Raw genomic sequence first — 16,657 nt, 5'->3', positions numbered from 1 at the left:
GATAGTGTTCTGGATGTCTGGGATAGTGGTCCGGATGTTCAGGATAGTGGTCTGGTTGCTCGGGGTAGTGGTCCGGTTGCCCTGGGTAATGGTCTGGTTGTTCAGGATGCTCTGGATAGTGATCTGGACGTTCCGGATAATGATCAGGTTGTTCTGGATAGTGATCAGGTTGATCGGGATTTTGTGGATAATATTCTGTCTGCTCTGGATAATGTTCCGGATGACCATGGTAATGACCTATATTTTTGTTTAACGTTTTGTAATTTTTTAAGGCTGTTAAAAAATAAATCGTTACCGTCATCACTCTCGGTGGGAGCTTCAATTTTTGGTTGGCCATCACTCGACTTCCCGACACTGAACACCCATACTCCTTCCTCACCAATGTTACTTTTTCTTAAATAATTCAATAGCTCAGGTTATCAAAACCAAATAATTTAAAACAAATGTAAATTAAATCCGGCAGGTTTTTAAAAGTTTAAGATACATTTTTTGTAAGGTCATGAAAAATACGGTTATGAGTTGACAAATGTGCTTGATACATGTTAATAAATTGCGTTCGTTGCAATAAAGTTTTTATAATAATTGAGTTGCATAAAATTTTATACTTTTTGTATTATTTAATTATACATGCAAAATTACTAAAGTTAGATATCTCTTGTTTATTTGTGTTATTTAAAAATAAAATAATGCCACAATTGCATTCACATTGATATGATAATTTGATAATCTATCTTATATGAACGCTTAAACTTTCGTCCTGAACATTATAGTTTAAGTAAAGTTTGTTTAAAATGTAAATTATTACATGAAATATAAAGACAAAATCTAATTTTTAGGCGTTGAATATAATAAATATTTGTTTTTTATTCATTCGAATATCAACAAATATATTATTTTACACTAACCGATTTCTCTTATACAAAAAAGTTATTTTCAACCAGTAAACGAAAAATTGAGTTGAGGTTTAAAGTTAAAAACAATAAAAAGTTCTGAAATAAAACGCTAGGCAACAACTACCTATCCAAATAACGAATATCTGGAGTGCCCTGTCCAGGCAGAAGGTAGTACTGATTGTTGCTGCCCGCGTCCAAACCAGCCTGCGCAAGCACCATCTCTCCGCTGTGCCTTCCTTCCATCTGGAACCAAGAAATGCCAGCAGTTGGGTAAAGGATTAAAACGTAAGATTTCTCTCCTCCCGACGCTAAGACCGTTTGGAACGTGTTAACCTGATAGGTATACGACATGTCTGTTTATAACCAATATCTATTCTATAAAATTCAAGGTACTTTGATTCGTCGAGTAAATTTTTGGATGAAATTAAGTGTCAGTAAAGATTTTTATCAAGATGAAATCATAACGACAAGTTATAGAAAAAAAAGAAATTTTATCAAAAACCTGATCAGACGCTCCCTTGTAATGTCCAACCCCACTCCAAGTGGCGATGAATAGCCATTCAAGTTGAAATTGGTGATACGGAAAAGCTTTTCTTATATAAGTTGTGGCTTTTTCCAATAAATTGGCATCTCTAGTTTTTCTGTCAATTTTTCGAAACCATTAGATTTGTTTAGCGAACTATTAATGTTTTAAACATATTAATGGTATTCTATTTATAAATTTTCAACAAACAACTTCAGTTAAGTTTTTCAAATAAAATTTGTCTCTTATTTCAACAATTTAAACACCATTTAATTTGAACTTAAAAAATAGATTAGGACACATTCTAGAATAATAATTAATTTCTATGATTTCGATTTGTTATATTTTCATCAAATTTAACTTATCTTGGACAATTCTAATTCATTATCGCATACAATGGAATTATTTTGCTCAGTAATTTGCTGAAGACTAAATATATTTTCAACTAGAAACATATATTAAAGCAAATCTATTGATCAATTTTTATTTTCGTTAAGCTGATTTCATTATTTATTAAAATCGTAAAATTGCGTATTTATGAAAACCTGTGATAAACTCTTCCTGAGACTGTTGTGTCGACATCAGCATAAAAGGGTGCAATGTATGGATGATAAAAAGGAATCTTCAGATCTTCTCTGAAGCCAGGTATTGGTGCAGCAAACGATACGAAACCATTCGAGTGTACCTTAAATAAAATGTTCATCATACTCAGCCACACGTAAAGCATTGCAATTCAATATTAAATTGAACATTGCAATTTTAAATGTTAGTTTCTATTTACACCTTTATTAGAAGCTTGAACTTAATAGAAATTCAATTTAAATTTATTTCAAAGTCAAATGGCCTTTCCTCGCAAATTTTTTTCAAAGTTTTCAAATTTTGAAAAATCTACCTCAAGTTTTAAGATTTTGAAAATTAACAATTCTTCAACAAAACATTTTTCTGAAGAGACGATTTTTATTTAATATTCTTAACCTCGACTTTAACTTAAATCACTATCTTCTGTCCATTATTTGTCCACCCATTATTAAGACAGTTTTCAAGGTAACTGCTTAAAATTATTGTTATCTTTGCCCTTCTTTTAATTTTTTTAATACATCAACAGCAACTGTTACGTCGCGTTTTCATAATTTTAAATTAACAAAGAATCTTTTCTAAGCTATTTTCATTATATTTTCTATAACATTCTCTGAAAACCTTGCTCAATCAAATGACGGATGAACCACATACATTGATATTTAAAATTTTGATAATCCAAAATTCTCGGTGGCATAATTGTTTCTCTTTTTCTTGTTTATTTGCAAAATATAAGTTTAACAAATTACGGCCCCTATTCATCTGCAATACTCTAGATTTCAGATCAACCCCATTTCCAACATCAATCTTCATTACACCTTTTTTTACCTGTGGAAGAATAACTTGCATGCATGCTTGCGAAGATAGAGACATTAAAATGTGAAAAAGTTATGTTTAAAAAAATAGTACTCAAGTAGGACATTTTAACGTTGTAGTCCGTTATTTTTAAAGAAATTGAACTAATTGATTTGTCAGCTAACCTATATTGCCTATATATATAACCACATATTGCCGCTTTTGAAAGGAAAATTATTATTATGAGTTGTGAATAGAAGAAGGTAAACTGGAGGAAATAGGAATGGCTTTTTTGGAATGGAAGGAAATGGAAAAATTTCTACTAGGCATCATAATAAACGGAAATAAAATGAGAAATAAAGATAAAAATAGAAATGACTTGGAATGAATTAACAAATTCGGTCCACTTTTAATATATATGAGCAATATGTGTGCACATGTATATCATACAATTACAATGGCAGTATATTTTATATGATGATGCAATGAGGTGAAAAATTGTTGATTATGATTGAAATAAATTTTTGTATCTATTTAGGTTAATCAATGGTGTTTAACAAATGGTCAAGGGCTTGAAGAAACTGCTCTTTGTGTAAATATTTTTATTAGTTTAATTTTTTATAATTGAATCACGCTTTCAAATGAATAAAACACAATTGAGAAACACACTGTTTTAATATTTCTATTTATTTATATTTTATTTAATTAATTATATCGTTATTCGCACATGCCAATTTAATTTGAAATTTTAAAAACTTAATTTTTACCACGAGGGATTCCTGTTCATCATCGAGATAGTAGAAAATTGAAGGTAGATCGACTTCAGCAAATGTTTCATCTCCACTCGCCATATAATTATCATCCACATCTTCTCCAAAGGCAAACAACTCCTCTTCACTTACACAGTTAACAACACTTATTTCAACCAATATCACCACTAAAACAATCTTAAAAACATTATAAGCAGTCTTAAACTGCATTGTGGTGTTGCGATTAGTTTGTTACAAATCAAATGATCAAAATAAGAATTATTTAATATAACACTATTGTTCAAAAACTATTATAATAAAAAACTTAAATTGAAAAATTATAAAATTAATAACAAGTAAATGTTACTCTAGCCAGCAAAGCCAGCTACTATGAACTCTGCGTACATAAAACTGGCATCTTCATTTATTGTTACCAAACTTTGTAATATACGTACTTCCAAATTATACATGTGTGTGCGTGAGCCTCGCTATACATGATAATGTGTACGTGTAATTTGATATATCTATGCATTCTAGTGTATAACGTGTGTGTGTGTGTGTGTGTGTGTGCGTGTATATATTTATATGTACATGAATATAATTGTGCGTGCAATATCTTTCCGTTGGCGAATGTATGCATGTACTACAGTTAAAATTGAAAAACGCGTGCGATAAGTGCCTTATAAATTATCATGTTAACACTCCCCAGCATCATCACAGTTACTACATCTTGTTACTCATCATTTGAAAATTTTGAATAAAATTTAAAATTTTGAATAAAATTTAATGTCTAACCAAATGTGCATGTACTGATGTACTGCATGTTTCATATATATATATATATATATATATATACACACATACATATATATGTATATATATGTGTGTGTGTATTGTACACACATTTATCTGTATTTTACGTGATTTTGTTTGTGACATATTTTCCCATCTTGTATATTTGTTTTGTATGTCGCTCCCTTATTTTGAAATCCGATTTCATCTTTCAAATATTTGTTTCACATTCATAATTAATGATTACCAGTAGTTTTTGTACATTTTATACGACTTTATCATAATTGTCTAATAAAATAAAAATTGTTTGTGAAAGTTCATTTTAACAATCTGTTTGTAGTTGGAGCTGGAGAGTGGTGGAATAACATGCACCATCCGAAATGAAATATGTTCCCAGTTAAGATAATTGAATAAACTCTACCCATTGAAACAATCACTTAATCCCCATATTATCGTTGTGCGCCTGTCGACGAATTAAGTGGAGTGAAATCATGAGTCAGCACATGTTTCACATCATTCCTTTACCATTATTCCTTTCTTTCTAAGAATTTTTCGAAAATTTTTGTTAAAACTGGCAGCATCTGATTCACTTTTAAAGGCTAAAAATTTGTCACGGAAAGAAATGACACATCATTGAAACTTTCAAGATCCTTCCTTCAGAACCTTATCAGACAATTTGTATAATTTAGTAGCGGATTCGTCGCAGCAAACTCTTCAATGCTGTGATGAATCTGTTCTGTTTCTTCAACGTTACATAACGAGGAACGTGCGTAACATAACGTGCATGCATCATTCTCATCATTCTCTCCACTCTACGATCACTGAACATCACACACGTCGTCACCCTTTGTTGCAGATTGAAACACGTACATACTCATTTACGTACGCATACAATTGAAATTTGAATTGTGTGCATGTGCATGTTAATGTGAAAAGAGATCCAGAAAGAGAGAGAGAGAGAGAGAGGGAAGAGAGAGAGAAAGAGAGAGAGAGAGAGAGAGAGCAGATCTTAAGAGATGGATATTGTTATAGTTATAACCCACAAACTTATCAGCAAGCAAACTCGTTGCGTACACGCACGCACGCACACACAGTCACTCAAACAAACAAACACACATACATTTAAATAAACTGAAAAGATCTGTTTTCCATAAGACCTCGTGTGAATGCTTCTTCACGTTTTGATGTCTTAAAGTTAATGTACTTTGCAGATGTTCTGTTCTTCTTCATCTTATACAGTTGTTGATTAAATTGTTTTTTGTACAGCAGACGCTTTTCTGACAAAGTAATGTTTTTGTCCTTGTAAGTCGTATTTGATTTACTATTTATAGTTTTTTTTTCAGAGAAATATTTTTCTTTTCTACGAACGGCATTTAATTGACGCAATTTTTTTAAGTAGCTGGCGAAAAATTTCCTTTTAACGTATGAGCCATGGAAGGTGGATGGGCGTAGGTCACATCATATCAGTTCAACTCCATCACGTACGATTCCGCATATACTCACTCAAAATTGAAAAATCTCCTTCAGAACTGATCTTCTTTAAAACAGCAGCAGTCGTACCTAGTAAGTATATGTGGATTATACGATCCAGATTGAATCACTAATAATTTGTTTTCAATAGAAATACCGTTGAACAAACGAACTATGTCACATTTGTTTTGATGGCTCAGTCAAAGAATTAAATAAACAAAAACCACTTATTATATCCTTCTCCCATAAATGTACGCATGTCTGTGTGTGTGTGTTTGAGTGGGTGTGTGTGTCTGCGTGTCTGTGTGTGTGTGTGTGTGTGAACGGGCACGCTGCACTCACAGTGCCTATAGCATAAAGGCGTTTGTTTGAGTTTTGTATGTTTACATGTATGCTTCTTTGTGACTTGTGTAGGAATATCAACAGTTGAAAATTTTTTTTCATTATCAGACCCATCTGGGAATGGCAAAAAAAAATAAAAATGTATACAATTTTTGCCGTTAATTAAATAAAGCAGATTAAATCTCTGGCGTTAGCACGTTTTTTAATTTAAACTGTTTCTTCTGTTTATTTCATGCACCAAAACGTAATTGAGTTCTTGCATTTTAAATGTATCTGTTAATTTTTATAGTGCAGTTTACGGCATTTCAGTACATTGAAAAAGCCTTCTTCAACAATTTATTCATTAAATTTGAAGAATTTGGATTATTTTTTGTATTTTTCAAAATACATATGAATATTCAACATGGGGTGTGTGCACGACGATAGTTAGTTATATTCAACCTTAACAAATACTAATTATTAATTAATTTGTTTTAAGCGTTTCCGATTTGACTTAAAATTTACGGTGTTCTGTAGTGCTTTTCCGAAGTTTTCTTTGTTATTTTTCCGAATGGATATTATTTACGATTATATCAGTTTAACATGACTTATCTACCAGCAGCGTCCAAATTACAAAAGTACCATTTTGTGGCTTCGCCGATGGGAGCAGGCAAGCACGGAACGCTACTTATTTTCTGGTCTTCGTTTTTGAAAAATTAAATTTCAAAATAAAAAGTTCGAATAAAATGTTGTTCAATATTTATTGTAAAGCCTTATTAAACGAACTAATCTACTTAAGAAATTTTAATCAGTTTTGAAATTCTAAACAATTTAAAAATAAAAAAAATAATGAAATATAATTAAAAGTGTTTTTATAAAAATTATTACAGGAATTGAACTATAGTACTTGAATTAACCCAACCAATCATCTTCAGGCATTTATGAACTACAGTTGTAAATTAAACGTTGATCGTCATCTCCATCTTTGCAGCCAGTTAAGTATTCAGTAAAAAAAAAATAAAATAGGATAATTCTAGCTTGAAAATCCAAATTCAAGGTTTCATTTTATTGCATTATAAACTTTAAAAACAAAATTAACAATTGCTGGAGGGATAAAACCATGGATGGATATATATAATCCATGGATACAACATACATTTTTTATTCACGTTTGAAATTATTTGGTTTGTTTGAATCTTGGACATAGAATACTTTCAGAATTTTATAGTAGTTTCGTATGTAAACAACTAAGAGTTATTGTTCAAATGTTCAAATATTTTAATTCAGAAATGATTTTCTTAATATTAAATAAAGATTCTAAGTATAAAAGTGTTGGTGTATTTTAGTGGCAAAGAAAAGTTTGACTGCTACCAACAACCTAGCGAGCAGCTTTAGTTTATAAACATCCAATGCTTTAGACTGAAGTAATTATTATTTTTGTAATATACGTAACTTTAGAAAAGAACTTCGGAGCTTAAGAGATATTTATAATAAATTGAGCTCAAAATTAAAAAAAACTGTTTGTAAATTTTGGAGTTTCTATTAGTCTGTCTACAACTCTTATCTTCGTGGCACATCCAACAATTTACAATAGAGTTGGCTTGAAAATTTTCATCTAAATTTCAATTTTGAGAATAATTTAAGTAGGGTTTTTATTAAGGTTCCACAAAACATACTCCAGATTAATATGAAAGCCTAGCTATTTATACCATTTTAAAAAAGTTTAACGAAATGGTTATCACTAATGCTAACAACGTTTACAATGGAACTTGAATGAGAATTTAAATGGTTTCAAATGGTTGTTTGAATTTAAACTTGGAACAGAAGCTGCTGGTTTTGAAGATATGATGATGATATTCCGAGTGTCGTGATGGGATGATAACATATGGTGCCTAATGAATGAATGATGAATAAGTTAATGAGATGGCTTATATTTCCGCATCACGCATTAGAAAATCGCAAAACCGAAATACTTTTAATACCGAAGTTAATAATTTCAAAAATCACAAAAAGCGGCAAAATAACAAATGAGTTATTGAATGACGTCAGACGTTATAATTAAATTAACACATTGATACCAGCGCGCGAAAATATTCAAAATCGATGCAATAAATCTATATTCGCTATTTCGGCTGACTAAATTGTGTTTGTTTAAAAGGACTTAATTAATTTTGTCTCCTATTATATAAAATAAGCAATTTGAATGAGTTAATTAATTAATTAATTATTAATTAGTTAATTAATATAATTTACTTGAAAGTAAAATGTTCAACTTCCACGTGTTACGATATTTTAAAATATAATATAATCAACACGTATACAAATCAATAGAATGTTTCAATGTACAGTATTTCTATTGTACGCGTATAAACAAATGAACAGTATCGACGTTAATGCACATGCTACAGAGAGTTTTATCATCACAAGCTGTTGCATCCAGCCTTTCCTATCGTTTCCTGGTTTAATTATATCTCTCTAACAATTTATTTTTGTCTAAAAATGAAATATCTATGATTTGGAAATATTTGTCGTCTTATGATTACTGAATAAAAATATGCCATCATAAATATATTTTTAATACGACTGCCCATTCATGTCAAGGTTCATCGTGTTTAATTGTATCGTTTTTAATGTTATCTGACCCAAAAAGTCGTTGCTTTATAGAATTGAAATTGTATAAAAGTTTGTCACTCATGTAACTGAATCCATTCAACCACGAACTTGCTTTCTTTTTTCCTTTTTTCCACTTTTTATAATCCAAATAATCAACTTCATTCATAGTGCCGATGGTTGCTTTAATTTCTTGCGGTTCGTGCTGCACAACTGTTGGATCGAATTCTTGAAGGGGTCTACTTCCATCTGCTGCCTGCTCTTCCAACTCCTGTTCATGCTGGTGCGGATCGTACGCACTTTCGTGGAGCATGTGTTCTGGGTTAGCTACTTTGAACTCAACGGCATCTGTTGTTGTTCTGTCATTCCTCTCGTGAACATGACCATCTCCTCCATGTAGCAGCGCCTCCAGTTCATTATCAACGTTATGATTAACACCGTCGTCGTCATGTTTTGTGGTTGTTTTCAACTTTTCGTGCCTTCCATGAACCTTCTCGCCATGTAAAATGTGCTCCGGATCGGCAGCTCCAACAACTTCTTCATTCGGTTCCTTATTAGAAATGGTGGTCCTCGAATGAACGTGTGCATCTCCTCCGTGGAGAACTGCCTCCTGGTCAAACGTGCCAAAAGGAATTTTATCGTTGGCTGGTTCAAAAGAGCGATGTTTTCCCGAGTGGACATGCTCCTCTCCACCGTGCAGCAGAGCATCCAATTGTTCTGCCATGTCAGGAAATTTGGATTTTTCCTCTGTTGTTTCATGCTGCGGTTTGTTGTCGTGTACATGCAGCTCGCCTCCGTGCAACATGGCTTCTAGCTGATCGTCCAAGTTTGTGTCCTTGGCGGTTTCATTTTTCCAATCTTTGAAAAGCAAAGAAATTTTTTAAAAAAACTTATTTTTCGAAATCAAAAGTCAGACACTTAGATTTTAATAATCATTTATCTTAGCACGATATTAAAAACTGCAAACTAACTTTGTTTTGTACTGAAAGTTGTGAACAACGGAATCAAATGCAAAATTATAAACATAAAAATTATATTCATGTTCAGAAATGAAATCATTTTTTTGATTGATATTTAATTTAAAATAAATTAATTGAAAAACTGCTTATCCGAACATTTTCATCCTTATACTGTAGCCTTTTGACGCGTAGTTAATAACACGTGAACATGTTTGATGTAAACATTCACTCAATCAAAACATTTCTGCAACATATGAACACGTCACATATAAACACGAACAGGTTGTTGCAATGATTTGATGAGGTGTGTGTGTGTGTGTGTGCGTGTGTGTGTGTGTGTGTGCTAACATTCTATCATTATATTCAGGTTTTAAATTATTATGAAAATCATGAGTTTATGTTGTTCATTAAAGAATATATTGGCTGAAAATAAATTTTCTGCGCAATTCAAACTTAATAATAGTGGAAAACATACATTTTAAACTTCACCCCTGTGTCCGTTTCTTAACGCTTAAATAAAAATTTCTTCACAATAATGAAATACTTTATGATTGTTGATCATTATTTAAACAGGAGTTTGTTTTGCATTATTTAAAATTCATTAGAACAAACGAACAATTTATCAGGAATTTTTTTAATGAAATCAATATACATAAAACGCCAACTCATTGAATGGCTGTATATTGAATTTCAATGGTAGTGCATTATGATGGTTTCATTGTCAGTTTGCAATAAAATGTATCGTCATTCGACGAAATGCATCGTTCATTCAATTTATATAGTTGCATATATAAACGAATTTTATGTTTAAAATTTATCAACATCTAACAAAGATACAACTTTGTCACATTTATTAAATTTTCGTAGAAATGTTGAAGTGCTTCCGTATCAAAATTTAATGTTGAACTAAACATAGAACTTGATAGTAGGAGCAGCCAACGCAGCCACTTCAATGGCTACAACAACAGATAACAACCAGTACGACGTTGACGTTAAAAATAAATGGAACATCACTGCTGGAAAGAAATTAATTTCGTGAATTAATTCCATTCGATTCTTCATAACACTTGATGTGCAGCGTGTATTGCCATTCAGCAATCTCATGGTAGGCACTCACTCGTTCAACGTTGCCGCTTGCCCACTGTTCAACCTTCTTCACTCGAATGCATTCAGTTTGCGAACTGTTTGTTTTGTCATGTTGTTGAAAGTTATTGATAATTTTTGTAACTAAAACAACTTTTTATTGATATAGATTGCATTATTTGCAATACGAGTTTAATTTTCGTTTTAAATAGAATAAAAATGGTTCTACTCAACATTGAATAACTCAGATACTACAGACAACATGGAACATGCTTAGTGCTTTTAAACGTTTGATGGCTTCAATGCATCACTTCATCTGGCATATAAAATTTCAAACACGTTTCTCAATAGAAGTTTGATGTAGAGAGATCACAGACATGCGTGTATATTCTATTGAAGTCCTCTTTAAAATAAGCATAAACATCATATGGAAGCAGCGTAATAATGCTTATACAGACGAACGCATATACATGCAAACGCGTCCTCACAATTGGGAACCTATTTGTATGATACTGACAGTAAAACACAGCTTGCATGATCATCACATAGAAGCATGTTTGTGTATGTGTGTGTGTGCGCGTGCATATGTGCGTGAGTATGTATGTAGGTGTGTACACTGGCTTGTATGATTGCGCGCATCGCTAAGAATCCTTAATGCACGTAAATGATGCCTTTGCGTTGCATGCTTTCGCGTTATGGATAACGCATAGGCACTTGTATAAAAATGTCTACGCCATTTTTTAAACAAAACTATAGTTCTATTCGCATTCAAATTCATATAGAGATTATTTGGATCAGCTATCTAATTGACGCGCAAGCTTAAGTTTGATTGTTGAAATACTTGTATGAATTGAAGGATGAAAGTTATTCAAATATTTCAAACCTGTCACCATCGCATGAACGTTAGTAACACTAGAAACGACATCAAATACTTCACTGCGACCTGGCGAGTTTAATTTACAATGCTGTAATTCTACAATTATAACGAGGAAGCAAATAAAATAATAATAAAAAAAATAATGTTATATAAATACATATTAGAGAAATAACAATAATAATTACAACAAAGTTTATTATTCATTTCTTTCGTTCAACTGTCATTCATAGATTTCAATTTTTTATTTTATTGTTCAGTCTACTATCAGCAGCATTGTTATTGGTCATGGTCGTCAGGTCAGCATCGACAGAGATATCATCATTGACATCTATGTCGTTATCATTGTTGCCACGCACCATCAAGATAACAATTCACTTGAGATATCGCCACGTACACAAGCACCGAATATAATAAAGCACGTAAGCCGCCAGCCTCTTATTTATGCATTCGTATTTTAATGCAGCAACTGAGGTAGGTCTCAGCGAAATGGAAGCTGGATGGAACATCATTTTCTCCATTCTTTCTGGATGGAACATCATCCTCTTTAGACACGCGGATGACTTTTTTAAAAATAATAAAAGTGTACAATATTTTAAAGTGGAATTTTTTTCAGAATAAAAATATTGATAATAATCATGTGAATAATTTGTGCAACAATTAAATTATTTGTCGATATTTTTAAAACTTTTGGGTCAATATTAATCAATGAGTCAATATTAATCAATTGATATTCAATCAACCAGCTAGCCATCTAATCATTTACAAAATGTTATTAACGCCATTTAATCAACGTTTAAAAGAAAGCGCACTTAGTGTTTTGAAACGCGACAGGAATCTCAAGAGAGATTGAGACGAAAGGAGTTAGAAAAGAAAATCAGAGTTGTTGAGAAGCAAGAAAACAACAACAGGTTCAACAAAAGAGCATTGTAATGGGGTTTAGAGAAAAATTTAAATTTGGAATAGACTGCGGTTTAGAAATTTATCAATCCGAACCAAAATAAAAACGATGCAGATAAAAACTATCAATAATTTTTAGTAATTTCAAGTCTTAAGCAATATTATCACACAAAATATTAACAAATCTCAGTATGCCATTTTAACCTAATGACAGGCAAACTGATTTATTTAATTGTAATGTTATGACGAATGAAAGAATGAATCATGGGACCCAATGACATAGAATGAAATGACGACTATCGCAATTATCTTTATTTTGTGTTGGGTACAAATTCCGGATCGATCATCAGCAACTCATTCATGCGTGTGTTGTGTATGTTAAATACAAGCATATATGTATATTATTATTATTATTATTCGAAAATTTGTATAGCGCTAATTACAAACAAAATGTTTCTCAAAAGCACTGTCTAAAAAAAAAAAAAAAAAAAAACATTTGAATTGCTACGATAAACCAATTCTTAAAATGTTATAATGAAAACAAAAATGATTTCAATAATTTCTTGAACAATTTTTCTGTCAGTTCGGGCTGTCTTAGATGACTTGGTAGACTATTCCAAACGGCTAGTCCACATACTGAAAAACTTCTCTCAGCCATTTTCAAGTTGGTTTGGGGCACACATAACAAGTTGTTATCATCAGACCTTAAGCAGACATTTTTAAAAGACAGTTGTTTCGGTGCATGCATTTCTTTCAAATAAACTGGCGCCATTCCCTTTATACATTTGAACATGATTGTTGATATTTTGAACAAAATTCTTTTTTTGACCATCAACCAGTGCAGTTCTCTGAATATCGGGGTGACATGGTCAAACTTTTTCGCACCAACCACGATCTTAGCTGCTCGATTCTGAATTGACTGAAGCACAGATAACGATTTTTCAGGCAAACCATAAAATAGGCTGTTGCAGTAATCCAGTCTAGAATGAATAAACGAATGCACTAAACTTTGAATAACATCTTTGGTTAAGCTTTTGCGGATTATTTTTAATTTTCGCAGTTGTAGGGTTGCAGTACCATGTAAAAACTTGATATGTTCAGTCATTGCCAGTCTAGAATCAAAAATGACACCCAAGTTTGTAGCTTTGGGAATAGAGTTTATATTTGAGACCTCAATGATAACTGAATTAATTTTAATTCTAAACAGCTGTTGCCAAGTTCCAACCAGAAGAATTTGCGTCTTACTTTGATTGAGCTTAAAACGATTATTTGCCATCCATTTCTTGATCTCGACCAAACATTTAACAAAACGATCAACTGCAAGATGAAAGTTGCTATTGGATTCTGTGGCAAATAGCTGAATATCATCTGCAAATGCATGACACTCCAAACCATGTAATCCGATCGCCTCAATAATTTCAGAGGTGTAAAGAATAAACAAGATCGGTCCGAGAACCGAGCCCTGTGGAACACCAAATCTTATCGTTTGAACCGAAGAGGTCTTATTCTTGTAGATTACCTGTTGAGTTCTGTTTTTTAAGTACGACCGAAACCATTGTTCGACAGAGCCAGTTATTCCAAATCTATGATTAAGACGTTTTAGAAGAATGCAATGGTCAACACAGTCAAATGCCGAACTCATATCTAAGAATCCAAGAAGAGATGGTTTACTTTTGTTTATATTTTCATGCAACTTAGATAACACATGCAACAAAGCAGTTTCAGTAGAATGATGTCTTCTATAGCCTGACTGATATACCGGTAACAAATTGTTTTTATCTAAGTGTTTCATAAGCTCATTAGAAACTAATCTTTCAATTAATTTTGACAAGAACGACAGATTTGAAACCGGTCTATAATTATTAAGATCAGAATTGTCAAATTGTAGAATTGTAGCATGCTTCAACATAACCGGAAACTCACCAGTACGTAAACATAAGTTTATAAGATCAGTCAAATATTTTGAAAACAATCCTACATATTTTTTGAAAAAGTGTGAAGGAACACAATCCAGTGAACATGTTTTAGATGGAGAGTTCAAAACTGCTTCAACAATTTCGCTTTCGTCATAAACAGGAAAAACTGAAAACAAGTTGCTGCAGCAGACACCAGATGAATGATTAAACTTCTCATCATACACCATCGATTCTCGTACATTTTTAATTTTGTCATAAAAGAATGTAGCAAAATCGTTCGCTTCAAATTTGGTAATTGGAAACTAATTGAAAGGATAATACATCAAAAACAAATTTGTATTCATAATAATCTTTTCTAGATTAAAATTGTTGCAAAAAATACTGTACAGGTAATGATGTAAATTTAAAAATGTTGCTATGGCAATACATTTTAGTCCGATGCTGATTATTATTTGGAAAGTGTCATTGGCGAAACTTTCCATTGATTCCCTCACTGCCACGTGCTGCTGTTTGTTTTCACAGTTGTCGATATTATTGATCCCAACAAAAACATCCAAATGAAACTTTAAAATAGTGTTGAATATTAAATATGCAGTCCTTCACATTGGGAATATAATGAAAGAAAATATTTTATTTCAAATTATTTATTCATTGGATCTTTATTTGGTACTAAAAAACACAGCAATAGAAATAGTTATATTAAATTGTCATCTTAATGAATTGTACAGCTTTTATCAAAAGATTTTTTATAAACATGTTAAACAGTAGCATAACCCGAATTTGAATTTTGATAAGCAACCTTCTTTTGACGAATAAGTTTTCAGCATTATTATCATATCACATCAGATCCATTTTTCATGTAGAACATTTCCGGATATCTAACATTGTATCGACACTCGCTTACTGTCTGACCATTTTGAGGGTCAAACCAATAAGCCAGACAAAAACAAATTAACTAAAGTCGTTTCGGTTTAAATTCGGTTAACGTTTGAGCTACTCAATTATCCTCAAACTTCACCAGCTCCCAATACTGGAGTAATGCATTAAACTCTGTGTGACAATTATTCATTTCTAATATACAAACATTTGTTTGTAATGTTTCCATTTTGTTAGTCCTGTGTCCATTTTTTTAGTTTTGATTATTGTGTTTTATTATATTTTAAAAATTCTGTTGCAAGTGGTGGTTTTGACAGTCAGTTCCCTAAGTTTAGGATGGCCTGCCACCGAAAGTTATGAAGGGCAGAATTTTATCGGAATAGAACTCAAAATTTGAACATTTAAAATAAAAGTAAACAGAAAGCCGCCAAGCAGCACTCAAGGGTGGTAACCCTGTTATATTTGCCGCTGCTAGAGTTCTTTTTAAATATTTACTTAAGAGTTTTTATGGTAGATTCCACTGCGTTATGTTAGAGTAAGAGTTCGTTGCTTTATTTTAATGTTTAAATGTTTGAATGATGTTCTTTTAAAACAAGAAATAAAGTCATAAAATAAGATTTTTTCATTGGAGCCAAACCGACTGGAAAACTGAACCAAATGTACCATTTAGCCAGCACATGTAACTTAGCGCTTTAGATGTGGCGTTGAATGGACCTACCACACATATTATACACCAGACACATCATTTACTGTACACAATATGCCTTGCGTGATATATACAATATAACACGCGTACCTAACTTGTTCGTATAACATGCCACAAATACATGTACAATGTGCATACGCATACGTTTTCTGGGCAACATACGTTTACAAAATACAACTTACTCAAGGCAAAACCGTTTGTGCTATTCACAACATACTTCACATATACTTCGCCTACCGTTTGTGCTATTCACAACATACTTCACATATTAGTGACACCATAATACATATCAACCAAACGTACTACAGCACGTACAAGGTAGATTGTGTACTGCATGTCATAATGCTGCTTACAATTAAACGCATGCGCTTGGTTCACATGTCATACCAACTAGGTTCCAAATACCAACGTCCTACGACCAACCACACTGGAGACCACACATTTACACACTTGAACCTTACATAATACATGCATGAGACCACACATACACAAACACCAAACTTGAGCAAGATACGTATTAGATATAGTTCGTGCTATGACCAGCCCATCCACACATAAGAGCATAAGACCATGCATACACCTGCATAGGAAACAATTGTACAAAGAGCACGAAA

At 32.2% G+C, this 16,657-nt stretch overlaps 2 protein-coding genes across 2 annotated transcripts; both read right to left on the bottom strand.

Annotated features, from left to right (window-relative positions):
• Positions 1-1,013: 1,013 nt before the first annotated feature.
• Positions 1,014-3,767, bottom strand: HELRODRAFT_167758 (hypothetical protein; the record flags this gene model as incomplete). The annotated part of the gene is made up of 4 exons (XM_009013499.1): positions 1,014-1,226; positions 1,396-1,534; positions 1,962-2,101; positions 3,555-3,767. 4 exons carry the CDS (start codon positions 3,765-3,767, stop codon positions 1,014-1,016), a joined length of 705 nt encoding a protein of 234 aa, XP_009011747.1.
• A 4,948-nt stretch (positions 3,768-8,715) lies between these two features.
• Positions 8,716-9,788, bottom strand: HELRODRAFT_167757 (hypothetical protein; the record flags this gene model as incomplete). The annotated part of the gene is made up of 2 exons (XM_009013498.1): positions 8,716-9,587; positions 9,701-9,788. The coding sequence occupies 2 exons, from the start codon at positions 9,786-9,788 to the stop codon at positions 8,716-8,718; spliced, it is 960 nt and encodes a 319-aa protein (XP_009011746.1).
• Between the last annotated feature and the right edge of the window lie 6,869 nt (positions 9,789-16,657).

This window comes from Helobdella robusta (genome assembly GCF_000326865.2).
Source record: "Helobdella robusta unplaced genomic scaffold HELROscaffold_12, whole genome shotgun sequence".
NCBI lineage: Eukaryota > Metazoa > Annelida > Clitellata > Rhynchobdellida > Glossiphoniidae > Helobdella > Helobdella robusta.
Note: the sequence above shows the minus strand (reverse complement) of the source record. Positions and strands in the feature narration are given on the sequence as shown.